Source organism: Pseudorca crassidens, chromosome 9 (genome assembly GCF_039906515.1).
Source record: "Pseudorca crassidens isolate mPseCra1 chromosome 9, mPseCra1.hap1, whole genome shotgun sequence".
Classification (NCBI taxonomy): domain Eukaryota; kingdom Metazoa; phylum Chordata; class Mammalia; order Artiodactyla; family Delphinidae; genus Pseudorca; species Pseudorca crassidens.
The window spans coordinates 13,444,232-13,468,473 of record NC_090304.1 but is presented as its reverse complement, the minus strand read 5'-3'; the positions used below and the strand labels follow the sequence as shown (position 1 = coordinate 13,468,473).

The 24,242-nt window shown below is 55.2% G+C and overlaps 2 protein-coding genes across 8 annotated transcripts; both read right to left on the bottom strand.

The window, feature by feature from the left end:
- Nucleotides 1-264: 264 nt before the first annotated feature.
- Nucleotides 265-11,304, bottom strand: ARFGAP2 (ADP ribosylation factor GTPase activating protein 2). 5 transcript variants are annotated; one of them, XM_067749157.1, is made up of 17 exons: nt 11,101-11,295; nt 10,812-10,930; nt 10,220-10,292; nt 9,570-9,701; nt 9,405-9,485; nt 8,510-8,591; nt 8,163-8,219; nt 7,482-7,538; nt 7,065-7,117; nt 6,498-6,634; nt 6,266-6,397; nt 3,714-3,842; nt 3,500-3,634; nt 2,462-2,606; nt 2,209-2,302; nt 1,992-2,110; nt 265-1,518 (listed from the first exon to the last, which is right to left on the bottom strand). In XM_067749157.1, the coding sequence occupies exons 1-17, from the start codon at nt 11,170-11,172 to the stop codon at nt 1,498-1,500; spliced, it is 1,638 nt and encodes a 545-aa protein (XP_067605258.1). In that variant the 5' UTR covers nt 11,173-11,295; the 3' UTR covers nt 265-1,497. The 5 variants fall into 5 exon arrangements, with proteins under 5 accessions (XP_067605258.1, XP_067605255.1, XP_067605254.1 ...); XM_067749154.1 differs by lacking the exon at nt 7,482-7,538 and having other exon boundaries at nt 1,992-2,106; XM_067749153.1 differs by lacking the exon at nt 7,482-7,538 and having other exon boundaries at nt 11,101-11,288.
- Nucleotides 11,305-11,896: 592 nt separating this feature from the next.
- PACSIN3 (protein kinase C and casein kinase substrate in neurons 3) lies at nt 11,897-20,099 on the bottom strand. 3 transcript variants are annotated; one of them, XM_067749151.1, is made up of 11 exons: nt 19,613-19,845; nt 16,596-16,668; nt 16,258-16,347; nt 15,944-16,100; nt 14,953-15,188; nt 14,683-14,838; nt 13,928-14,103; nt 13,667-13,787; nt 13,357-13,493; nt 12,821-12,942; nt 11,897-12,424 (listed from the first exon to the last, which is right to left on the bottom strand). In XM_067749151.1, the coding sequence occupies exons 3-11, from the start codon at nt 16,309-16,311 to the stop codon at nt 12,309-12,311; spliced, it is 1,275 nt and encodes a 424-aa protein (XP_067605252.1). In that variant the 5' UTR covers nt 16,312-16,347; nt 16,596-16,668; nt 19,613-19,845; the 3' UTR covers nt 11,897-12,308. The 3 variants fall into 3 exon arrangements, with proteins under 3 accessions (XP_067605252.1, XP_067605253.1, XP_067605251.1); XM_067749152.1 differs by lacking the exons at nt 16,596-16,668; nt 19,613-19,845 and adding an exon at nt 20,054-20,099; XM_067749150.1 differs by lacking the exon at nt 16,596-16,668 and having other exon boundaries at nt 19,613-19,844.
- Nucleotides 20,100-24,242: the final 4,143 nt, after the last annotated feature.

Below are 24,242 nucleotides of genomic sequence, written 5' to 3'. Positions count from 1 at the left end.
AGTGGGTGAGTTAAAGGGCCAAGTAATACCAGCTCTGTCCTCCGTGTGCCACGGGGTGGTGAGGTCGAGGCTGCACCGGACCTCACAGCAGCACAGGGCCAAGGAGCCGGGGGCCTTTGGCTTTCAGAGAAGGGACAAGCTGGAGGCCCCGGAGAGAGCGCCCTCAGCTTCAGCACCAATGCCCTACCCATACTGGTGGGAGCCCAGAGAGTGAGGCGAGGGGCTTGCACTGGGCAGGGAGGCAGGATCCAGAGAGGACACTACTTCATTCAGACCAACAGAGGCCTAGGGCCCCGTCGGGGCTTTATTTGACACCACTTAGTTTCAATACAAACAGTCCAGAAAGAAAGTCACATCCCTTTGGGTGAGGGGGTGGTGGGAACAGTGGTCTGTGTTGCTTGGAACCCCAACCCTCAACCACGGGGTGGGGCGGGGCCAGGCTGCCAGCACGGCAGGGGACGATGGCACCAAGGATGAGTGTGTGGCCCAGAGGGGTGAGACCTGCAGCTCTGGAGGCGCCTCAAGCTCTCAGTGGTGGGGTGCTGTCCAGGCCCCAAGACCCAGATGATGAGGAGGAAGAAAGCTGAGCCCCAGGAGCCTGCTTCTGTCCCTCACGTCCTCTGCTTTCTTGGCCAGCTTTACACTCTCAGCATCCAGAGCAGAGCACAGGGCAGATGAGACCCACCATGGCCACCAAGCAAGAGAAGAAGGGACAGAGTCTCGGGAGGGGACAGAGGGTCCTGTGGTCCACAATGGATGGTATGGGAGGACTCCGAGACACCCCGGAGGAGAGGTAATCCTCCAAGTGATCACTGTAAAAAGGGGCAGTGAGACAGGAGAAGATCACTCGGGCCTCCAGTCTGACCCCAAATGAAACCTTTAGGTACCAGGTAAAGTTTCTAGCCCTCAGTAAGGCCCACACGAAGGTCCTTCCCCTCCCCTGCCCTGTCCTGGTGCCCAGAAGAGACCACTGGAGCAGCAACAGCAGCAGCCTAGTCCAGAGCCTCCCTCCCCTGGGGGCTGATCTACAGCAGAACTCTTTCCTGACCTCCCTGCTGGTTCCAGAGGACAGGGGCCAAACCCCCAGACAATCTGGAAGGATCCTAGAGCCAGCAAAAAAGCCTTATACTTTTTACTTTCCCTACTCCAGGAAGGCCTGGACCCAGGATAAGCCATCCTGAGGGAACTCTCCCCCCTCACTCCCAGTGTGGCAGGACAAGCGAGCAGCAGCTTTGGGGGCAAGACTGGATTAACAATAATCTAGCATACAGGGGTGGGAGTGGGAGAAGAAGAGGATAAAGGGCGCAATCTCCAGGCAGAGGTCAGGGGCTGATACTGCCCATCCCTCAACCGAGATCCTCAAAGGCCACCCACTCACACACCACAGGTATAAAATAACAATGCCTCCCCAGCTTCCACAAGGCAAGCATCCCAGGCCTAGGAATCATGAGGTTTTTGCTGCTGTCAACACCATATGTCTGAGCCATGGAGCCTGGATCAGTAGGAACCATAGCGATCCTGGGGATGGGGAAAGAAAAAACAAAGTCAGGGTCTCTAACCTGCATCAGCTTTCCAGCATGCACACCCTCCCCCAACACACCCCTCGGGACTGGGGTACTGGCAGGCGGGGGAATCAGGCACCAATCTCACCCTGGCAGAGATTGTTTTCTATTTTACTGTGACCCAGGAAAGGGGTTGTGGCCAGATCCCAAGGGGGAAGCCCTGCCTGATCTCACAGAAGCTGGAGAGGGAGGAGAAACAGTACAGATGACAAGAGTGGGGGAAAATCACTGCAGACATGGCATCGTCTTAGGGAGAGGCCCAGCCCTGGTACCAAGCTCAAAGGAAGGAAGCTGCCCTTCAGGAAAAGAAAATGCTCTCTCGGGCTGAGGGCTACCGTGCAGCTACGTCTGGATCTGGTGGAGAAGGCCAACTTCCAAGCATTACCCTTTGGTCTCCTCCCACCCCAGGTCAAGCAGTCCCAGCCTCACCTGCAAAGAATTCATCACACCATTGGCCAGCACGGCCATCTTCCCGGCCACAGACTTGACACCCTGCTTAAACTGGGCAATGTCAGCTGTGGGCAGCACGTTCCCCAGAGACACACTACCTGTCAAAGCAAGGGAAAGGGTGACCCAGAGCCCAGCAGGAAGCCCTTCCCAGTCCAGGGGGCCCCAGCTCTGCTCGCAGGCTTCGCTTGGGGCCTACCTGCTCCATGAGCACCATCCATGTCCCCAAAGAGGTCCGAAGAGCTGATGGCGCTGCTGCCTGAGAGCCGCTGTAGCCGGGACCTGGCTTCATGCTGCGGTGAAGAAAAGGCAAGGCCTCAGGACCTCTGGGCCGATGACCCAAGAACTCATTCAGGCCCAGCCACCCTGGTGCCAAAGTCCAAAACAGTAGGGAAGAAACTCTGCTTCTACCTGCTGCCTCCAGGCTCAGGTAAGCGGACAACTCTACTTACCTCAGTATCCACTTCCCGCCCAAAGAACATGTCAGATGAGATGGCTTTGGCTCCTGCAAATTTCTGTCGTGCTTCACTCGACTCAAGGCCTGAGCTCCGGCTTTCCACTTCCCTCCGGCTTTCCACTTCCCTCCGGTTTGTGACTCTGGGGTGGATGTGGGACAACAGCTCTGACTCTTCCCATTGCTACCAGGCAATAGTATCACTATAGCATTACTATCCCATTCCTACTGGAGGCCAAAAAAAGCACCAGTGGCCTCCTGGGGATGCTCACCATGGCCCCATCTGACTACGGCTCTGGGACCCAGGGGCCCTCTCTTCTCCACACTGAAGCCAAGGCACAGAGAGCTTATGTTCCCTCCACTAGGTAGCATGGAAATAGGGTTTGGAGGGGCCAACGCTTCTGCCCCAAACCACTAGTATGATCAAATGTCTCAGTCTGCCTGGATTTATACCTACTCTCCTGGTGTAATTAATAGTATTACCCCCCTTTTACGCTCAAAAGCATGCCAGTGTGGCTGAAAAGGTATACGGTCACTCCCACCTAGCACTGACACAGACACTGAGCTAGGTGTTTCATAAGTTTCATTACATTTAATCCTTATGGCAGCTCTGAAGTCATTAGTTATGTCCCCATTTTACAAATGGATTACTTGCAGATTATTTATCAGTTAAGGACTGCCCCGATTAACATGGAATATGCTTTTAAAAAATTACTAGATGAAGGCCAGAGACACAAAATCAGACTCCTCCTGCCAGAGAAATGGACCTCAAGCACAAGAGGCTACAAGGCTTCCTGCAATGGCAGAGCACAGCTCAAACCAAAGCCTGATTCCTGCACTCTCTAATCTGGTAGCCAGTAGCCACATGTGGCTATTCAAATTTATTCAAATTAAATTAAAAACTCAGTTCCTCAATTAACCCTAGACACTTTTTAAGGACTCGCTAGCCACATACTTGGTGGCTACCACACCACACAGTAGCACTGCCAGCATCACAGAGCATCCTACTGGACAGCGCTGCCCTAGAGCACTCCACCTTTCTGAAATGGGCCGGACGCTTGAGACAGTCACTTCTGGCTCCTTCTCCTCCATCCCGTCCATACCCCAGGCAGCATCTGTATCCCAGCGGGAACCAAAACTCTCCCCCAAGGAAAAGGGGTTGTCCTTGTACCTGGGGAGACAGTACAGTGGCTCAGAGAAGCTTGATGAGGAACATGGTAGCCCAGTCTGCACCCCAACAATAGCCTTACTTTGGGGGTCCAGAGGCGAAAGTACCAACATCGTCAAACAAGTCCAGCTGTGAGCGGGAGGATTTTGCACTCACTGGGGTTTCCTGTTCGATCACCTGCATCTCAGACAGCACCGAGTGGGAGACGGAACTGTGGAGAAAAGCAGGAGTGAGCATCAGTGTCACTGCACAAGAGAAGATGCTCAGGGCTTCCCTGGTGACGCACTGGTTAAGAATCTGCCTGCCAAGGCAGGGGACACAGATTCAAGCCCTGGTCCCCGAAGATCCCACATGCCATGGAGTGACTAAGCCCGTGCACCACAACTACTAAGCCTGCACTCTAGAGCCCATGAGCCACAACTACCGAAGCCCGTGCGACTATAGCCCACACAACTAGAGCCTGTGCTCCGCAACAAGAGAAGCCACCACGATGAGACGCCCACACCACAATGAAGAGAAGCCCCTGCTCGGTGCAACTACAGAAAGCCTGAGCGCAGCAACGAAGACACAACGCAGCCAAAAATAAATAACTTTATTAAAAAAAAAAGAGAGAGAAGAGAAGATGCCCAGCTGCTGGCAGAAACCTGGGTTCTCCTTCACTGAGCACCACCTAGAACCTTCTTCCCCTGACTGTGCCCAGGGCTGGGCAAGACCCAGCAGGAAGTGCTAGCAACTGTGCTAAACTGGAGAGCACTCCTCACCTGTCAATACATCAGCTTTGTTTTCTCAAAGTAGGGTTTCCCTGACAAATGACTGTTTGGCCTGTTTTAATTTTAACGATAATGTGCACCAAATAATAGTGCTTTCTGTCCTCAACTTGCTGCACCATGAGCCACATCCTTCACCAAGATAGACACATAAAACAAAAAAGATGAAATGCCCCAGAACCAGGGAAGTGAGTCTAATGGCATCGAAGGATGAGTTCTTAATTATCCCATCCTTTTTTTTTTTTTTAAAAAAGAAGAAAGCATTTCAAAGTAGAGTCTGGCCTTACGCACTAAAACGTGGATCTGCTATTTGGTTTCCCAATGAGAAGAGGCATTGAATTTGGCAGCCAGTACCAACTCGTGATGCCTCTCTGCCCTCCTGTGTTAAGCTCCACAGAGGCTTTTAAGGATTAATTTCATTTAAATAAATTCATTAAAAAATATCTACCACTTTTGGTTGGCAGAACTCCAAGAAGTGAATATTTTGCAATAGGGTTTTATATAAGGTGGGCTGGGTTTAAATGATTCTACTGCAGTACAAAAAAGAAAAAGAAAGTTTTAAATATACCCTTTAATCCAGTCATTCCTGTGAACAAAACAGGGAAGAGGAAAGTCCTTTTGGGATAAAATTTTGTCTCCCTGATTAGCTGTGGGTTACACTATTAGCACACAGACTAACAGGGAATAACTTAAATCCAACTGGCCGTGTCCTGAAAGATTAAGTAGAAATACCCAGCTTCCAGAGAAGTAGAGTACTTCTCTTCCAGAGAAGTAGAGCATAATGGCTACAAATACTAAATATAAAATCAAACAGTTCTATGTTCAAAATCTAGTTTTAAGAATTACTAGATTTTGGGGCTTTAGGCAAATTGCTTAATTGCTCTGAGTCTCAATTTTCTCATTTGTAAAAAGGGAAAACAATACCTCCTGTATAACACTGCTGTATTTAAGTAAATAAGGCCATTGGCGAAGCTCACGCCCCCTGGAAAGGAGCAGACACCACTTAGCACAAGCTCACTGTAGCCAGGACTGCTCACCCTGGCGCTGCCAGATATCCCAATTTTTAAGAGAGATAAAAAATCTAGTATTACTGAAATCTCTAGATGCTAACTCTTATTGTGAAGCAAACAAAATGCATAAGAGAACTGGTCAGCAGCCCTTGGTCTTTTTTTTTTTTTTTTTTAAGAAAACCACAGCAACATAAACCCAGTGGTCCTGAAACAGGAAGGGTACCACCCAACCAAAGGGCATTTAAATGTCTGGGGTTATTTCTGGGTGTTATGGCATCTGGTAACACTAATGGCATTTAGTGGACAGGTATTAGGAATGCTGAAAGCCCTGCGATTCTTGGGAAGCTCTTGAGAAAACTGTCCTGCCATTCAAAGTGCCGTTAGCACCCTTTTTAAGAAACATCACCCTAGGGACTTCCCTGGTGGTCCAGTGGTTAAGACTCTGCGCTCCCAACTCAGGGGGCCCAGGTTTAATCCCTGGTCAGGAAACTAGATCCCTCATGCCGCAACTTAGAGCCCACATGCCACAACTAAAGATCCCGCATGCTGCAACTAAGACCCAGTGCGGCCAAATAAATAAATAAATATCAAAAAAAAAAGAAAAAGAAATACCACCCTAGTCTCTTGGACATATCGAAAGAGCACCTGATCCTGTGTTTCATTCGTTCAACAAATACTTAGCGAGCATGTACCTATGTGCCAAGCACTATACTAGGGGCTTGAAGACAATAAGCAAAGTCATCTATTCAGCCTTGGAGGAAGACTAAGCCTAGAACCCCAAATTGCTGGGAAGAACCTTCAATGGTTCCCAGGGGAACAATGGCATTTCCGTGCCACACCCCAAAGCTGAGCCTCACCTTCGGGATACCAGTCCCATGCCCAACCTCTCTGCCTGCTCTCGCTTCTTCCCTTCCAGATTCTGTAGCTTCTTCTCCTCCTTCTTACGGTCAATCTGAAGCTCCTGGTAGGCCAGACGCATGGAGGCAACCCTTAGAGGGAACAAACGTGTCAGAGGCCGGCACCATCCTGACCTGTCCTACCTGCCCACCCAACCCCATACAAGCCGGGGCCCCTCTGGCAAACACTCACATGGACTCCTCGGCCTGCTTCTTGGCATCAGCCACCTGCTGCTCACGGAGCTTCTCTGCCACCTGGGCCTGCCGCTCAATCTCGCTGAAACTCTGGCTGCTCACCTTCTGGGCCCCTAGGCCTTTCTTGGCACCCAGCTGGGAGAATTATGTGATGAGAGCTTTGCCAACCACAATGCATGGAAACACCCACAAGGAAAGGGTTCCTTCTTAAAGTTTAGTGTAAAAAAAACAGGAGCCCCGTCAGCATGGTGGAGAGGGAGAACAGTGGTTCTGCTGGAGCTGAGCATAACGTGGCCCACACAACCCCAGCAGAGGCCTGGGGGCCGGAGGACAACAGCTAATGCTACCAGGCCCGGGATGTGCCAAGCACTTATGTGCACAATCTCACTGACTCCTCCCAGGAGCCCCTTAGAGACAAGCATCTTGACAGCCCCTCACAGATCAGGTGCAGAGAAGCTGAGCACCTTTCCAGTCATACAGCCAGTAAGTGGTCAGGGAAAAGGGGGAACCCAGGCGTCTGACTCCAGCTCCTAACCACTCTGCCATACTGCCTCTCCCCACCTACCCCTTTCTTAGCTGCTGCTGGCTTCTTCTTGCCAATGAGGGAGGTTTTCAGTTCTGTGTAAGGAAGAGGGTGGGGCGTGAGCAGAGACAAAGGGAGGTCAGAGGCAGCAGCTCAGTCCATATCATGCAGCTTTCTGGCAAGAGCTTCTACAAAGAACAGCTTCAGGCAGGGGAAGGTAAAGCTGCCACCACCAGCTCCAACCAATGGTGTCAGGACGTCCAAGCCAAGACAGACGAGGTTAGAGGAGGTTACTGATTCCCAGCCGATGGACCTAAGAACCTAGACCTGAAGCACCAGAGACAAAGTTCCTGACCCAACACGAAGACCGCCAGGCAGGGGCAGCACCAAACACCAGCCTCAGCTCCTAGAGCAGAGGGAGCGGGCGCGCAAGGGGCTCCCCAAGAAGCTGCTGGTTACCTCTGGCAGGAAGAGCCCCTTTAGGTGACAGATACATGGACTCCGGAGAAAAACAGACTTGTGGCTAACAGGGGGCCCCACCTCAGAGCCTCCATATAGCTCCCAAGCCCAGAGGCCTCTACAGAGCCTCACTCCGGACCAGGCCATGCCAGCCGTCCCATGGGGTCAGACTGACGGTCATTCTGCTGGCTTCCTGCCCCAATGCCCAAAGGTCGATAAAGCAAACCAGGGCAGCAAATGGAGTGTTCACACTGAACTAAGTCTGAAGGACATCAAGAAAAGAGTAGAAAAGAGCCGAAAGGCCAGGGACTGGCCGAGAAAGGACAATGTTGCCTCCAGCCATTAGCAGCTCAGAGTTGTCCCCTTTCTCGTGAAATAGACCAGACAGGCCAATCCTGCCTCGGCCCCCAGGGTTAGGTGTCCAGCCTCACGCTGGCCAGTCCCAGCCCCACCCCCAGAGACAAACCCCAGGCCTGGGACACCGGCCGCCAAGGGCCTGCTCTCAAGTCCTTGTGGTCGATGTTGCAGCCACAACTTCAATCCCAAGCCCCACTCCAGAGAGATCAGATGCTCAGTCTCCTGGGACCTCAGTCCACATGACCAGGCAGCAGCAGATCTGAAAAGAACCCCCGAGGCCGACCCTCTCCCAGGCACCCCACACCTGCCACCTGGCATACTGACCCAGAGAAGCTTTGGGTGAGGTGCCAAGCAGCTCCATGTTGGGGCCGTGCTCCGGCTCTGTGGATGCAATGATGGGAATCAGGTGGAAGACTCAAAACTTCCTATGACCTCTCCTTAAGGGAAGTGATGGGGTAAAAGTAGGGGCACCGACTTTCCTCAGCTTTCTGAGGCCACCAAAATAGAGAAAGAATGCCCACCACCTCCTCCGAGGGACTTAAGTGAATCCCAGCCCACCCAGAGATAGCAGGAGACCCCTCACTCCCATTACCTTGGCCAGGTGTCCCATTCCTAGCCCCAAGTCCTTTGCCAGGACCAAGGCACATAGTTGGAATCTGGGCTAAACTCACGTGCCAGGCCACTGCTCTCCGCAGATGGGGGTGGCTGCTGGGTCTCTGATGGGTCCGTGGCTGGTGCATTCCAGGCAGGGGGCTGAAAAGCCAGATGACAGAAGCCTTGATGAGCCATTCCTGCTGGCAAAGAGTGCCAAATACCTTGTGGGTACAAGGCCCTACTCCAAGCCCATGAGGAAAGAATACTGGAGGTTAGCAATCAGAATTATAGTTGCTATTCACTACGGAAGAAAGCAGCACAAAACTAGCAGCCACCTCCATCCCTTCACTGTTTACTTAGAGCCAGAACCCATTCCCTTAATTTAATAATTGCATCGGGCACTCACCATGTGCCAGGTACAAGTCTAAGGGCTTTTTACATGTAAATATGTTTTATTATCACAACAAGCCTATGAGGTAGATACGTTCTCCATCTTAAGAGACTGAGATTAGGTGTCTTAGCCACCACACTAGAAAGACTAAGTAAAGGAGCAGGGATTCAAACAGAGTCTGACTTCAGTACCCAGTGGGTGGGTAGAGGGGAAACCTCCTCCCAGGGGTAGGTTGCTTGGGAGGGAATCCCTTCATTGTCCCCAGCCACAGTGCCTTTATCATAGGGGAAGAATCCAGGAAAAGTTATTTGGGGTTCCTGATACCTCGAGCCTTTAAGAAGCTTCTCGTCCTCCCTACACCCCAGCTCATAGGGGTGTGTTCCTAAGGAGGGCCTCATTGCACCCCTACTCATGGGAAGAGGAAACACCTGGGTCTATCCAGCAGTGGGCCCCAAACATTCCCCGTATGAGGTATCACACCAAGGCGAATGGAATCCATGCCCATGACTGTGGGCCTTGGCCTCAGTAAGTAAACCACCTGTCAGGAACAACTGTGGGAAACATTCCTTTTGCGCACTCACTTGAGTGTGTTCCAAGAAGAAATCAGAGTCCTTCTTCTCTGGTGAGTGACTGGGAGCACTACTCATATTGTCTATCCAAAGCTAGAAAGAAGACACAACTGAAACACAGGACTCTGAATATTCCCAGTTACCCCATGACCCCAGCCCGGGAGAACAGGCACTTACATCAGTGCCATGCCTAGCCAGGGCCGCACTCCCCAGCTGCCGGATCTTTTCCCGGTACATCTGGGCAGCTCGGCTATTATATTTGGTGTTGGCATCACTGGCTGTGCATCCATGTTGGCGGAAGAAGGCTGTCTGGTGAGCAAAGAAGAGAGGAGAACGTGCTACAGGTGGTTCTCCCCAGAGCAAAACAGACACCTCCTTCTAACAGTCTGGTTATTACTTATGCAGGACAGTATGCTCTATTGACACCAGCAGTTTTTCATAAAGTTCCTCAGAAACTCCTACAAAAAACACAGCCTCCCATCCTCTACGATGAATGACTGAAGCCTAGACCTCACTCAGCTCTGCCTGAGGACAGCATGCTGTACCCACTCTGCCCTTCCTTCATCCAGGCCCACGAGACCCAGACAACTGTGGAGGCCCCAAGCCCTTGGCCTCTCCCCCAAGAACGTCTGTCCAGTTTAGTTCGAATCCAAAGCCCCTTGGAAAAGAACAACGACCAATCTCCAAGTGTAGAGAATAGTGTACAGTGTTGCCATAGACCAGAGAATCCTCTGAACGAGAAACTGAGAGGGCCTCCAAGAAGTCACTGTGAAGTCAGTACCCAGGCAGAAGAACGGGGGCAGGAGGATGGTAAGGAGGAGCTTTACCGCATTGGCATTCCCGCCGACCTGCATACACCTCAGCTGGAACCAGTTCCAGTTGGAATCCAACTCTGTGGACCTGTGTGCAAGGGCCGTGTGTCACTTACCAGCAGGTTCCAGGAGACGCTTCCCTGGCAGACCCACACCTGTCATTTGGCCTCGGGCTGCAGTAGGCACCCAAGAAACATTCATCAGCCACCTCCCTGTTTCCTCCACTCTACCCTGTCCAGGAAAGCTTTGCTCTTTATTCACCTAGTCCAAAAGGTACTAATTATTTCCCAGATGCGAAAGGAGGTCGAAGCTTGGACTCGGCCTTTCCCTTAAGGCCAGCCACAGTCTCGCTCCAGGGCATCAGCAACAAGAACAACGCAGATAACTTTTCCCTGAAACTAACGCTTGGAGTGTCGAGTTTGACCACCAGGAAATAACGGAGTTTTGACCCAGACGCGGAAACGAACCGCCTGTGTAACAAGGGGCCCACACTGGCGGCTGCCTCCCGTGAGAAGCTGGCGAACACCAAACTCAGGGCGCTCCAAGTCCAGGCAGCCACTCTCCCCTGCTGAGCACCCAGTCCCGACCGACGGCGAGGAGACCCCACCTGATGAAGCTGAGATGGACGCCCAGGGAGCGATGCACCCCGGAACAGTCAATGCACAAGAACACACCGTACGTGATGCTGGCCCAACTCGGATTCTTGGCGCCACAGTCGAAGCAGGCCTGGGTGGAGAAGGAGATGAGCGAATGGTCAGGGGCCCCGAGTCGAGGCCGGGCGCTGACACCCCAGGAAAACAGCCCGCGCCGGCCCCTCTCCCTCCCTCAGAACCCAGGGGAGCCGGGAGAGTCCCTCTCGGCCGGCGCCGGGCGCCGCGCGCCTCCCTCTCACGCACCTTGTTGGTCGGAATTGCGCGAAGCCTCTTAAAAAGGGTCTGGATCTCTGTCTTGCTCGGCTCGGCCGCCATTTTCTCTCCCTCCCAGACACCAGCGCGATCAACGGGTCCCGTCACGGGCCAATCCGCGGCCGCGAAGGCGGCACAGTTGGGTGGGCCTCAACGGGGGCCGGCCCGCCGAGGGGTGGGGTGATTTGTCCCGATCTGGACCAATGGGCGGCCGGCGGAGCTGGCGCCGAGACGTCAGCGTCCCGGGCCCCACGAGGTCGCCCGAATCCACGCCGCGCCGCGCCGCGCCGCGCCGCGCCGGGGCCAATCCGCAGCCGGGGCGGGGCGACGGCCGGCCCACAGGCCCAAACCTCGCCGCAGAGCCGCCCGCAAGCCCCGCCACCCCCAGAAGGTGGAGCCACCTCACAGAAGCGTGGACTGCGAGGCCCGGCACCCGGCCTTAGCTCAGGCCAGTTGCCGACCGGTGAGTAATGATTAACAGTCCTACCAAGCAGTCGTAGTCCCGCCGGCCTGGACGGGAAGATAAACTGGCTGGGCTCCCGCCTGGCTCAGAACTCAGCACCCAGCCTCCACCAAGCCTGGATGGCTCACACCAACTCTGATCTCGAGTCCCTTCCACCCCAGGTTAGGGTCCCGAAGGCCCAGAACAGGTACCAGGCTGGCAGACCTTCGCCCAACCCCCGCCCCCCCAATATACTCCAGGCCCACGACCTCCTCAGTGCCTCTCTCCAGATGCCCTCGGCAGCCTGGCAAGGGTGGAATAGCGAAAAAGATGCACACAAGCCTGTTTTGTTTTTTCTTCCAAGTTTAATACACACTAGAACAAGCCACAAAAGAGTGCTGCTAGCCCAGAACTACACTCACCCCAGGCCAACCCCAGGAACCCCAAAACACAGAGATCAGGAACTGCATCCACAGCTCCTGGGGAGACTGGAGGACTCTTGGGGAGGCCCAGGCACCCCTGGGCCCTTCTGTCACCTCCTGACCTCCCCATCTTCCCCTCAGCCTAGCCTCAGTTGGCCATTCCCTACCAGTCCCTTCTTAGACACAGGCCCCTCCCGTTCCCTGGGTCCCAGGACTTCCTCCCTCCTCAAGGGACAGAGGGGCAGGATGGTTCAAGGCCCTCAGGTCCCGCTGTCCAGACAAGCTGGGCTCTGACCCAGGGTGGAGAAACGTTGCAGAAGGGCTGCCAGGGCAGGTCAGGCCCCCACACACTCCACATAGTTGGCCGGGTACAGGCCAATCCTGCCACTCTGCAGCTGGCCCTGACACCAGCCCTGCTCATCCTCCTCGCTCATCTTCAGCAGCTCCTCCCCTGCAAGAAGGGGGATTGGTCACTGGCAATTGTCCTGGCCCAGCCCCATTCCTGCAATTGGGTCAAGGACTGAGGGGGAGGGGGTAGTCGGAGAGCCCAGCTAGAAGAGACCTGGCTCAGGCAGAGGGAGGTCAAAGTCAGCCACTCCACCCCCAACCCTGAATGCAGCAGTCAGGCCGCAGCTGATGACTTTGAGAGGCAAATGAGGACTCCAAGCGGACACTCTGACTCCTGGGGGCTGGACCCAGAGCAGCCTTAAGAGTCAGAGAACTGGCCCTTGATAAGTGGATGTCTGGCTTCCCTTTTCCACAATCCTGCTCAGGCTAGTAAAGGGGCAGGGAAAAGGGGTGGAGGGGCTGAAGTCTGGAAGGGATCAAGAAAGGAGTTCCAGGGTACCTGCTCGGAAGCTCAGCTCATCAGCTTCCTGGCCCGCGTAGTCATAGAGTGCCCGCACCCGGACCCCAGTAGCAACCTTCCGGGGGTTCTCCTCATCTGACCACTCCTCATCCTGCCCGCCGCTAGAGAGGGAAGGACAAAGGGGCAGTCTCAGGGCACAAGGAACATGAGCGAGAGAGCCTAGGACTCAGGGCCAAGGGCTCACCTCCTGGAGGAACCCAGGGAGAGGCAGGTGGGGAAAAGCTGCAATTCTAGCCTGACCTCTGCCATGAATGCCTGCAAGCTCAGGCACACTTCTGCCACACAGAGCTGACATGAGCAGTAGATGAGAGGGAACGTGGGAAACGCCTGGCGAGTCTAAACCACCATAAAAACTGGCATCATTACAACTCATAAGCGTTACAACCCCTAAGGCACCTGGCACCGATTTTCAACCCACTTCAGGTGTGACGGGAATGAAGGGAAGAGACAGAGGAAGGAGGGCAGAGCAGGGGGCAGAGCTGCTTCCTTCCCACAGCCCGAATCCTGGCTCTCACCCTGGGGACCCCAGGCACTGGGGTGGGGATGCAGCACCATCTCTTGTGGGTACGATGCTGGTCAGAGTAACCTCGTCAGGGCTCCGGCCACCCTTCTCCTTCCGGCTGATTGTCCTCTGTGTGTCCCAGGACCACTCCTGTGGGGGCAGTGTTCAGGGTCAGGCGGGGCTGCAGGCTCTGGTGGCCGCCAGGACCACCCAGACCACCTTGACCTCCTTCGTCCCAAGCCCCAGCCTCCCTCCTGAGGTCCAGGCTGAGCCCAGTGGGAGCCCACCCCACCTCCCAGCCCCAGCCTGCCTGGAACACGTACCTCAAACTGGGGCCAGTTCATGGCCATGCCCGGCCCGTGGGTGCTGCGCCACCACCGCAGATCCTCCCTGTCGCTGGCTGCCTCGATGCCCTGATGCAGGTCTCGGTGGAGTTCGTGGAACCTGTGCCCCAGGCACAACCCTCAGGCTGGGAAGCCCTGGGCCTCTGCGCACCCCAATCTCATTCAGCCCAGCCAGAGCCCAGGGGAGATGGAGGAGACCCAGCATCACCCAGATCTCCATGCCCACCCTGCAGGCCATACCTCTCACTGCTGGAGAGGTCGAGGTGCTGGTGTAAGGTGAGCAGCATATCCTTGAAAAAGAGAAGCCGCTGGCGCTCGGCAGCCTGGCAGGTCTCGAAGGCCTGCTCCATGTCCTCCATGTAGCGTGGGGTGTAACGATGCAGCTCCACCAGTGTCTGCTCGTACTGGGTTTTCATCTGGGTGGGAGAGGAGGGGGTCTGGTGAGGACAAGACCTTGTATTGCTAGTATTTACTGAGCACCTCCTGTGGGCTAGGCACCAGGGTCCCAAAACCTGGCTCCTGCCCTTGAGGAACCCCAGGAGCCTAACAAGGGAGGTGGCATTCAGGCACAGCAGCTTTAAGAGTCTGGTGGAGAGTGAGATGAGGTCAACCTATGGGGAGCAGTGGGAGAAATCAGAAAAGGCTTCCCGGAGGAGGTGGAAACCGAGCAGCACCTCAGAGGACAGGGAGGAGCTCGATGTGCAGAGCTGGAGGAAGGGCGCTCTGGCAGGGTAGACAACGTGAGAACTTGTCCCAGGTGGGACACTGTGAAAGGAAAGGAGCTGGGAAGTTCTCCGCAACTGCGAAGATTATCCCAGTGCCCGAAACCACACCATTTCTCTCCTGAGTAAAGCATCATCTTTCTCAGGTTCCTCCCTTAACTGATAATCTGGAGAGAAGGTGGCAGGTGAGGATGAGAGCAATACAACTGCTGGGGACTGGAAAAGGCACTCAGGAAGCCCTGACCTGGGCCAGCCCAGTCCCTCAGCCGGTACCTTCTCGGACTCCTTGGAGCAGCGTTCCACCCGCTCCTGCAGCTTCCGCAGCTGCTCCTGGGAGACAGCGCTGTCCGCTTTCGCGTGGCTCTCCCGAGTCTGGGCTGTCTTCTCCTCCTTCCGGGCCGCATGGTAGCTCTTCTTGGAAGCCTCGACCTGGCACACACACAGGGACCACTTTGGACCCTGCATGCCATGCTTTGGCCCCCTCTAGCCCCAGGCTGACCCAGGAAGGCGTGTGCCTCTGCTGCCCATCCCGCCCAGGCTCACCTCCTTCAGCCTCTTTAGCCAGGGCTTCTGGGCCTTGCGGAAGCCGTCCTCGGCAGCCCGGCTCTCGCGGAAGCCGCCCAGCACAGGCCGGTGGAAGGCCCCCCGCTGCCAGGCGCGCACCCGCTCGCTGTCCTGGCCCTGCAGCTTCTCCCGCACCTCCAGGTGCAGGGCGCTTAGCCGCTCGGCCGCAGTGAAGAAGGCATGCCAGGCCTTCTCCAGCGTGCCATACTGAGGGCCTGCAGGGAGGGAAGGGGCTTGGGCTGGGCCGGGGATGCCACTTGCAATGAGCCCACCCCCTCTCGTCGGGTGCTGCTCTGGGTGCCAGATGTGGAGCAGAAATGCAAAGATAACAACAAATAATGTCAGCTGCTGCTTACTGAATACCTAATCTGTACCTGGACATACGAGATCTCACTGGATCCTTGTCTCATCCACCATTGTGAAGACAGTGTCACAAACAACATGGAACCAGCAAAAAGGCAGCCCAGAGAAGTGAAAGTAATTGCCCAAAGCATTATAGCTACAACTGGAGCTGAAATTCAAACCCAGGACTGTGGTATAATCCACTATATTCTATTGCCTCAGAAGGAAGAACTAGTGTCCGTTCCCAAGGAAGGCAGCTTGTTTGGATGGAAAGATCTCAAGCTCCTGAGTCAGAAGGCCTGAGCTCAAGCTTTAGTTCTTCTTAGCTGTGTGACTTCAGGCAAGTCACTTAGCCTCTCTGAACTGCCACATTCTCCTCTGGAAAATGGGTAGAAGAAGACCATCTCCATTATAGGGTTGTTAGAAATATCAAAATGACTCATGACAGTACTTTGGGAACTCTAACAGCACAGCTATAAGAATAACCGGGAGGATCGTCTTGCTTTAAAGGGAAGGCAGACGTGGAAGCCTCGAACTTTTCCACGAGAGGTGCAAAAAGAAGCTGCCTTGCCTGGTCACCCCACCCGCGGCAGCCCTCTTCTCCCAGTAGGCCCGAGCACAGGCTCACCCTTCTCCACGGAGCCCCTCCACTTGCGGGCCCATTCGGCCAGCTGCTGGGCATAGGCCTTCTCAATGCGGGCGCGCTCCTGGAAGCAGCTGACCAGGTCCCCACACAGCCGATGCCCATCCTCCACCCGCTGCACCGTCCGCCTGTAGTTGCCAGCCTGGGGAGGATACGAGAAGGATAGTGTCACCAGGGAGAAGCCCCCGGCAGGGGCCGGGGCTGACAGCTAGGCTCCTCCCTTGGACAGATGACTGGGCCCAGAGAGGGGTGAGCATTTCCGTGCCACCCCCAAACCTGGGACCCAGCTAGCTGCTCACCTCCCAGAAACTGCCCTCTAGGGCCTCCCCTCCAGCATCTTCCTCTGGAGCCATGGTGTCCCCGCAGCACGGAATGGTGGCGGATTAGAGCTGTAGAGGGCAGAGGGGTAAGCAGGGAAGCCAGACGCACACTTTTGGGGATAGGAAAAGACCCTCTCCTATCCCTGGCTTTTGCCCCCCACTGCCGTCCCCACTACCCAAGGAACTGTTAAGAGCCAGGACTTAGCAGGCAGGGGTCTGGAAGTCCCCAGGAGGGCCCAGGGTGGGGGCAAAGATGGTAGTTTCAAAGGTCCTCCTCTCGCCCTGGTTTGCCCTCGCCACCACCTCACTCCATGTACCTGGGGCCTAGAGCTCACTTCAGGGACCTGGGTGTCCAACTCTCAAAGCTGCCACTGTGATTCTGCCTTGGAGCTAACAAGAGCAAAGCAGGGGGTGAGGGTGGAGCTGACAGTGTCCAGGGCGGTGCCCAGCTCCCCCAATATAGCAACTGCTGTCAGAAGCGCCAGATTCCAACCAGGAGAATGCCAGTCGGGTCACATGGTCCAGCTGGGGATTACATGGCCGGCGGGGGTGGGTAGTGGGCAGAGAGCCTCTCACTGCCCCAACCGCAGATGAGACAAGAGGACGCCTGCCCAAGCCAGGGCTCTGTGGCCTCTCCTTGAACAAGGCGACCCTTTACCAGACCAGGCCAGGTCAGAGGGTGCCCAGCCACACTGCAGTAGCTCCCCGTGCTGGGAAGAGCAGACTGGGAACCAAGAGGCCTGAGTCTTATCTTGGCCATGAAGCTCGAACAAGTGCATTAGACTGTCCTCTCCTAAGGGGCTTCAGCTCCCTCCTAAGATGGAAATTCCACCTCCTGGTCTGCTTCCGTGCCAGGGCCGGTACAAGACTCAAACCAGGCAATGAACAAGAAATGTGAGGGGCCCGACAGTCACGAGGGACACACATCCTGCTCCACAGCATCCACTATGAGGTCCCAAAGGGCTCCGTGGATAATGAGTAACTCAGCCCCACCCTCAGAAAGCCCAGAGTATGGGGCAGCACGGGGTGTCAGACAGGTGATCAGCCAGTTATGACAGTGTGCTCCAGAACTGCGGAGGAGGACAAGGCAGATTCCAACCCCAGAGCCACCACCCCCAGGGGCTAGAGGACACAGTGGCATGCGGCCACTCCCCTCCTGTCTCTGGGCAGGGTCTCAGCTGTCCCCAGCATCAATTCAAGCCCCTAGAAGGAAATCACTTCCTCCTCTGAGCAAGCCCAAGGGACACCGCCAGACCCAGGAGGACAGTGTGCTTGTTGCTCCCAAAGCAGGGCTCTATCACAGTACTCCCCAAACTGGTAAATCTCTCCCCATCCTTCAAAACTCAGAGTGAGGCACCTTCTCCAGCCCCCCGCCCATTCCTCCATCCCCATCTCCCACCTGGCTATATCCCATTGGGTTGTGACTACAGGACAGGATCTGTCCCCAGTCACTGGCAGAGACTTCCTGAGGGTCCAGTTTGTGTTTCTGCAGGCACTGGAGTTAGTTAGTAGCTGAATGAGAAAACAAATGACATCCACCTGAAGACCAGGAAACCCACTGGCTATAGCAGCTTTGAGAAAGCATGGCCTGAGTGGGCTTCCACCACTCAGCTAACAGGAGGGAGAGCTCAGGCCTACAGTGGAGGTGCCTGGGCCCAGAGCAGGAGAGGAGCAGAGCAGCTGGCCCCACCAGGGTCCTCAGCACTTCCCCTTGCTTCCTCTTGAGTCTGTCCCACTTACCCAGAAAGGACTTGCCAACCAGATGGAGAGAAACCCAGCTGCAGCTGTAAATCCCAGGGCCTCAGAGCTGTCCCAGTCAGGCATCCAGGGGCCTGGGCCCCCTGCCTGCTCCAGCCTCTGGGCTCCTGGCTCCCGGGAGAGCTGCCCCCCACCCGTTCCCTCTCTCTGGCCCCAGAACAGAGCAAGCTGTGTGTGCAGGGCTGGCACTGCTCCCTTCAGCCTCCCAGAGCAAACACAAGCCCAAGCCCCAGGCACAGCCAGGCCCCACTGCCCCACGGGACCTAGCAGCAGGGGTGGGCCTTGTGCCTTGGCCCCTGCGGAGAAGGGCCAGCACCCTGTGCCTCCTGACCCCAGCAGAGACCCAGATTGGTCCCCAGAACACGCTCCACCACCAGCAAGTGCTCAGAAAGCAGATAATGAACCTTCCCAGCCCATGGAGCCAGCACCTACTGGGCTGGGACAAGTCCTCTGGGGCTTGGCAGGGTCTCCTCACAGCTTGCTAAGCCAAGGTAGGGAGTCTTGAAGTTCAGGGAAGAACCCACTCCCTTACCTGAGGCTGGTATGTACCCCCAACCAGACCAGCCCCCACCCTTTCCAGAAGCCGGGGGCATGCCCCTGGGAGGGAGCACTGCTGCCCTGCCCTGCCCATCCTCTGTCCTGAGGCACGGGCTTGGCCTCAGGACCTCTTCTCCCAGCCGCCCCTCACGATCTGCCCGCAGCCTGAGGATTTGAAGGCACAGAAGGGGCCGGTCGACTGGTCCAGAGAGGGGTACTTAGGCAAGAGCGACTGGAACCAGCAGCCAGAGAGGCCCGGGAGCCTGGGGGAGGGGGTAGCGCGGGGAAAGAAGAGGAGGCAGGGCCAGGGAGGGGCATAACAAAGGGGCGCTTTTGGAAACCCGACCTGCCGCCTGAGGTGCCTGCTCCCTGATGACGCGCTCCAAAGCCGGAGCGCTCACACCAGACCTCGGAGGCCAGGGGCTGCCGTCTCTAACCTCAACCCTTAAGGACGGCTCCCTTCGACCTGGCCCTCTTGCGGGCCCGGCGCTGCACGACCCGGAGCCCATGGAGCCCACGCGGAGCGGCCGGGCCAGGCCTAGCCATGGAGACTCTAGCTAGGACTTCTTGGGCAAACTTGTTGAACTTGGTCTCGGCGGGGGTGGGGCCAGCCGGTCATCGCTGAGGGGAGGGGGCGCACCCTGCCTTGGCCGGCGCCGCCTCGAACTGCAGATGGTTGCCCGGGGCTGCGGCCCCAGGAACTGGGGCTCTTTGCTAAGGGCGAGGGGTCCTGGGGAGTAAGACCCCTACTGGGGTCCCAGGGCGGATTGGGGCCTTTTAGGGGCCCCAGGAGATGGTGTGGCCCGCCAGCCCCGACGCCTCCCTCTCCCCGGCAGGTCCCCGCCGGGTGCGCGGCGCCGCAGGTAATAGACCCCTTCGGCTCGGCGGCAGCTCTTGCTGTCCTCCCGCAGAGCGCGGTGGCCGGGGGCTCGGGGAGGGAGTCACTGCCATTGCAAACTTCAGGAGCCGGAGGAGGAGAGGGCGTGCTCGAGCCGCGGCTCCCGCCGCCGCCTCCCCGCCCCGCCCGGGCAGCACTCACCGCGTCCTCCCTGGGCGCCTCGGCGGGTGGGGGTCCGGCCACGCTCCGGCCCAAGTCCTGCCGCTCCCGGGCCCGGGCCGCCGCCTCCCGGTGCGCGCCGGGCCCTCCCCCGGGAAGCCCAGCCCCCGGCCCCGCCCTCTCCTCGCTGCTGCGGCCGCAACCCCACCGGCCAGCGGCCGGGGCAGGGGCTGCCGGCATAGCAGCGACCGGCGCTTCCCGAGGCGCGGGCCGTGGGGTCTCGGCTCCCCTCTGAGAAGCGCCAGGGCCGACTCCCCAGGGTGGCGCCGCGCGGCTATAGGGAGTCAGATTTCGGCTTTGCCCCTCCCCGGCCTCCGCAGAGCCTGGGAGAGCGGTGGAAATGCGAAGGGATCGGGCCTGCACTGGCTCCCTTCGGAGGGAGGTCTGGGGGCTACCCTGCCTTACTCTTTTTGCTGAGCACACCTTTCTTAACTCCCACGAGGCTCACAATCATCTCCTTGTAAGCATTAGGACTCCCATCGTATAGATGAAAAAACTGAGGCTCAGTGACCTTTAGTAGCTTGCACAAGATCTGTAGTCGGGCAGGGTCGGGACTCCAAAGCCGTGCCCTTTCTTCGCACAGCCCTCCTTGCCAATCCGAGGGCCCATTCTGAGGACTGGGCAGACAAGTAGTGGAGGTGGGGCAGAACGGCACGAGCTCCTCCCCCTCCGTGTTCTTATTCCCAGATTTTGTACCACGATTCATTCTTAAATCCCTTCGCCCCTCCACCCCCTTTGTTAGTAGATCTTTGCAGATCGCCACGATGCCACTCCCCCGCCCCTTAATAAATCCCTCTTCCTCACCCCCTTGCCCCCCACCCCGGGATTTTTCGGAGCCTGTCCATCGGTTATTTATATCCACTGCTGGAGCGGTCCAAGAATGTTCTGAGGCTGACCTAATCGCCACCTGCTCGGTCTCCCCGCCCCTCCCTCTCCCTCCTGGGCCCAGTGACCAGGCGGCCTGGCAGGAGGGAGGGAGCGCAGGTGTGCTTGGTCCGACGCCGGGGGCACTCAGAGGGTCTAGACCGCGCACATGGCTGGCGGTTGCGAACCCCGCCACGCGCTCCGAGGAGTGCGCCCCCAGGGGACCGCGCGGCTCTCTGGGAAGCCAAGAGCCACGCTGTTCTCTTTCCAGCACGTACTCTTCGTCCTCACTCCCCGCAAGCCCGTCCCACCCCCACTCCCCGAGGAGTGTGAGTACGTGTGTATGGATTTGTAAACGGCGGCTTTAAAAATAGCAAAACTATGTAGTTTCTAAATCCGGGAGGAATCACGGACGCGTTCTTTGTGCAGATAAATCCGCTCGTAAAATGGAAAGGGGCCCTGAAGAGAATGGCGGGTAATTTCAGGTGGTAATTTTAGCCGCTGAGGGCTGACTCGCTCCGCAGTCCTTGTGGGAGGGTGAAACCGCCTATGGGGCACCCGAGACAAGCCGTGTTTGGCCAATCGTACCTGAGTAGTGGATCCTTGACTTGGCGCTTTCAGGGTGCAGCTTCTGAAACAAGTTTCAACACCCACTCTCTGTTGGGGCTTGGACAAGTCCCTTTTCTGCATCTCTCTGTTTCTACCTCTATGAAACATGACAGGTGACTGGGCTGACCTCCCAAACGGGCATGTGCCCCAGGCAATTAATGATTATAAAACGACTGCAAATGAGAGGAGCTGAGGTAATATCTAATGACAGCCATACTGTTTTGTATTATTCAAAATCAGTTAACATCCCACCAAGTGCCTGGGGGCTTTAGGCACCTGGAGAGAAAGTGTGAAAACACAAGAATGAAATTAATTACAGGAGCCACCTATTAAAACCCTATTAAAAATAAAGACTGCAAGCCAGGCTTTGGGATCTAGGGAAGCCAGGCCACAGAGAGACAAAAAAAAAACCAGGGCTATTCATCAGACCACAAGGAGAAGGGAATGCGGAGTGGAAAACATCTGGCTTCCCTTGGATTCAAATCTGGAGGCAGAGAGCACAAATGTTGCCGCTGATCTTAATTGCCCCTAAGGTACTGTAGGGAGAGAAAAAAAACCAACAACAAAACCTGAGCATACTGAGCTGTTTCAAGGGTGAAAGGAGACAGAGCTGACCTTGGAAAGCCAACCCCATCCTAGTGCTGCCCCAGTGCTCAGATTTCTGTGCTGCGGCCAGAGCCCCTACACACTCACACGGCTCCATCAGTGAGGTACCCAACTTGAACAGAGTTCAAGATGAGATGCGCAAGGTCAGAGGGCTGGATAGACAGAAACCCAGAGGTAGCTTGGCCCGGGGCACCAGGTGGCAGGTTGGTCCAAAGCCCAAGTTCACAACATTCACAGACTCACTCACCTTGAGTTTCTGGAATGTCCTAACCACTGTACCTTCATGTGTTTATTTATTCATTCATTCATCCAGTTAAGAAAACATTTAAATTTTTGCTTTATGCTAAGCCCTATGCTGGTGTTGAATACAAAGATAAATAAGGCTGAGTCCTAAGGGTATGACAATGATACGATATGGACAGGAAGTACTATGGGAAAACAGAAGCAGAAGAGACCACTTCTCACCAGGTGATGACACTTGACTGGTTTTGATAAGCAGGAGTTAGTCATGTGGAGAGGCATTCTAGGCGGGAGCACCTGGGTGTGCCAAGCCCCAGAGGTGTTAGCATATGACCTGGTGACCCAGCAATTCCACTTTTCGGTATCTACCGTAGACAAACATGTACAAGTCCAGAAAAGGATACAAGGATGTTTGCATATAGTATTGTTTGCAATAGGGAAAAACTGGAAACAAATGTCCATCAAGAGGGCAATGGTTGAGGGACTTCCTGGGTAGCACAGTGGTTAAGAATTCGCCTGCCAGTGCAGGGGACACAGGTTCAATCCCTGGTCCAGGAAGATCCCACATGCCTCGGAGCAACTTAAGCCCGTGCGCCACAACTACTGAGCCTGCACTCTAGAGCCCGCGGGCCACAGCTACTGAAGCCTGTGCACCTAGAGCCCGTGCTCCACATCAAGAGAAGCCACTGCAATGAGAAGCCCGCGCACCCCAACGAAGAGTAGCCCCCGCTTGCGGCAACTAGAGAAAGCCCGCGTGAAACAACAAAGACCCAACACAGCCAAAAGTAAATAAATAAAAAAATTAATTTTTTTAAAAAAAGAAGGCAATGGGGCTTCCCTGGTGGCGCAGTGGTTGAGAGTCCGCCTGCCGATACAGGGGACACGGGTTCATGCCCCGGTCCGGGAAGATCCCACATGCCGCGGAGCGGCTAGGCCCGTGAGCCATGGCCACTGAGCCTGCGCGTCCGGAGCCTGTGCTCTGCAACGGGAGAGGCCACAACAGTGAGAGGCCCGCGTACCGCAAAAAAAAAAAAAAAAAAAAGGCGGCAATGGTTGAATAACCTAAAGTCCATTCATGCTCTTGGATTACTCTGCAATAACTAAAGCACAGGGGAGGTAGAGATGTGCTCTTATATGAAAACCTCCAAGACACTGTTGAAGAAAAAGCAGAACACTCAAAATATTCAGAGACTATACACCAAACTGATTTTGATGATTCTGTCTAGAAAGAATTGGTGAGGGAGAGTTTTGTAATGTTTGAAAATTAACAATGAGAATGTACTTATGTGTAAAATATATCATTAAGATAAAGAGTTTTGTTTTAGGAGATGGTGATGGGTCTTATTGTCTGAAACGGTGCTGTCCAAATAGAATTTTCTGCATTAATGGAAAATAGCTGTGCTATCCAATATGGTAGTCACTAGCCACGTGTGGTTATTGAGCACTTGAAATGTGGCTAGTGTGATAGAGGAACTGAATTTTATTAATTTATTTTAATTAAATTAATTAATTAATTAATTTGGGCTACACCGGATCTTACTTGCGACACGCGGAAACTTCGTTGCGGCATACAAGATCTTTAGTTGTAGCATGCGGACTTCTTAGTTGCGGCACGCAGACTGTTAGCTGCAGCATGCATGGGGGATCTAGTTCCCCGATCAGGGATCGAACCTGGGCCCCCTGCATTGAGAGCATGGAGTTTTACCCGCTGGACCACCAGGGAAGTTCCTGAATTTTAAATTTAATTTAATTTTAATTAATTAAAAATGTATTCGCTACGTGTGGCCAGTGGCAACTGTATTGGACAGTTCCCGGCTAGAATATCTAGAACATTGAGTTCAGGATGGGGTAGAGGCAGACGAAAGATGTGGCTGGAAAGATGGGTTGGGATTGAACGGTGATTTGCAAGATGGGCTAAGGAGTTTGGGTTTTATCCTATAGACAGTGAGGAGTATGAATGGAAGTGACTAGATCAGATTTATCCTTTTAAAAGATAACTCTGGCAGCCCTTCAGAGTGTAGATTAGGGCAGGCAGAGGGCTGCAGGCAAGGTTTATCTCCTCCGAAGGCTGCTGTCTGTCTCTGTGGCCTCTGGACATTGCCCCAGCATTCCAGATGGGCAGCTGAGTAAAGTACTCTGATTCAACAGCTATGTTTTTCAGATCTCAGGCAACCCCAGGTGGAAAAACTTGTCCGAGTTATTGAGAAGGGTTAACCTTAGTGGGGGAGGCTGTCTCTGGGTTGGAACACAGGAAGAACAGCAGACGGATGGCATTAGAGTGGAAATGTGTACC

Excerpts from the sequence above, each read along its gene's own strand:
- ARFGAP2 (XM_067749157.1), bottom strand. The coding sequence starts at position 11,172 with ATGGCGGCCGAGCCGAGCAAGACAGAGATCCAGACCCTTTTTAAGAGG. Across the intron at positions 10,293-10,811 it reads GTCCATCTCAGCTTCATCAG|GTCCACAGAGTTGGATTCCA; the intron begins GTGGGGTCTCCT and ends CCTTGCACACAG. Across the intron at positions 7,118-7,481 it reads AGGGGCTCTTCCTGCCAGAG|AACTGAAAACCTCCCTCATT; the intron begins GTAACCAGCAGC and ends TTCCTTACACAG.
- PACSIN3 (XM_067749152.1), bottom strand. The coding sequence starts at position 16,311 with ATGGCTCCAGAGGAAGATGCTGGAGGGGAGGCCCTAGAGGGCAGTTTC. Across the intron at positions 15,189-15,943 it reads GAGGGGCTCCGTGGAGAAGG|GCCCTCAGTATGGCACGCTG; the intron begins GTGAGCCTGTGC and ends CCCTCCCTGCAG. Across the intron at positions 14,839-14,952 it reads GGCTAAAGAGGCTGAAGGAG|GTCGAGGCTTCCAAGAAGAG; the intron begins GTGAGCCTGGGC and ends TGTGTGTGCCAG.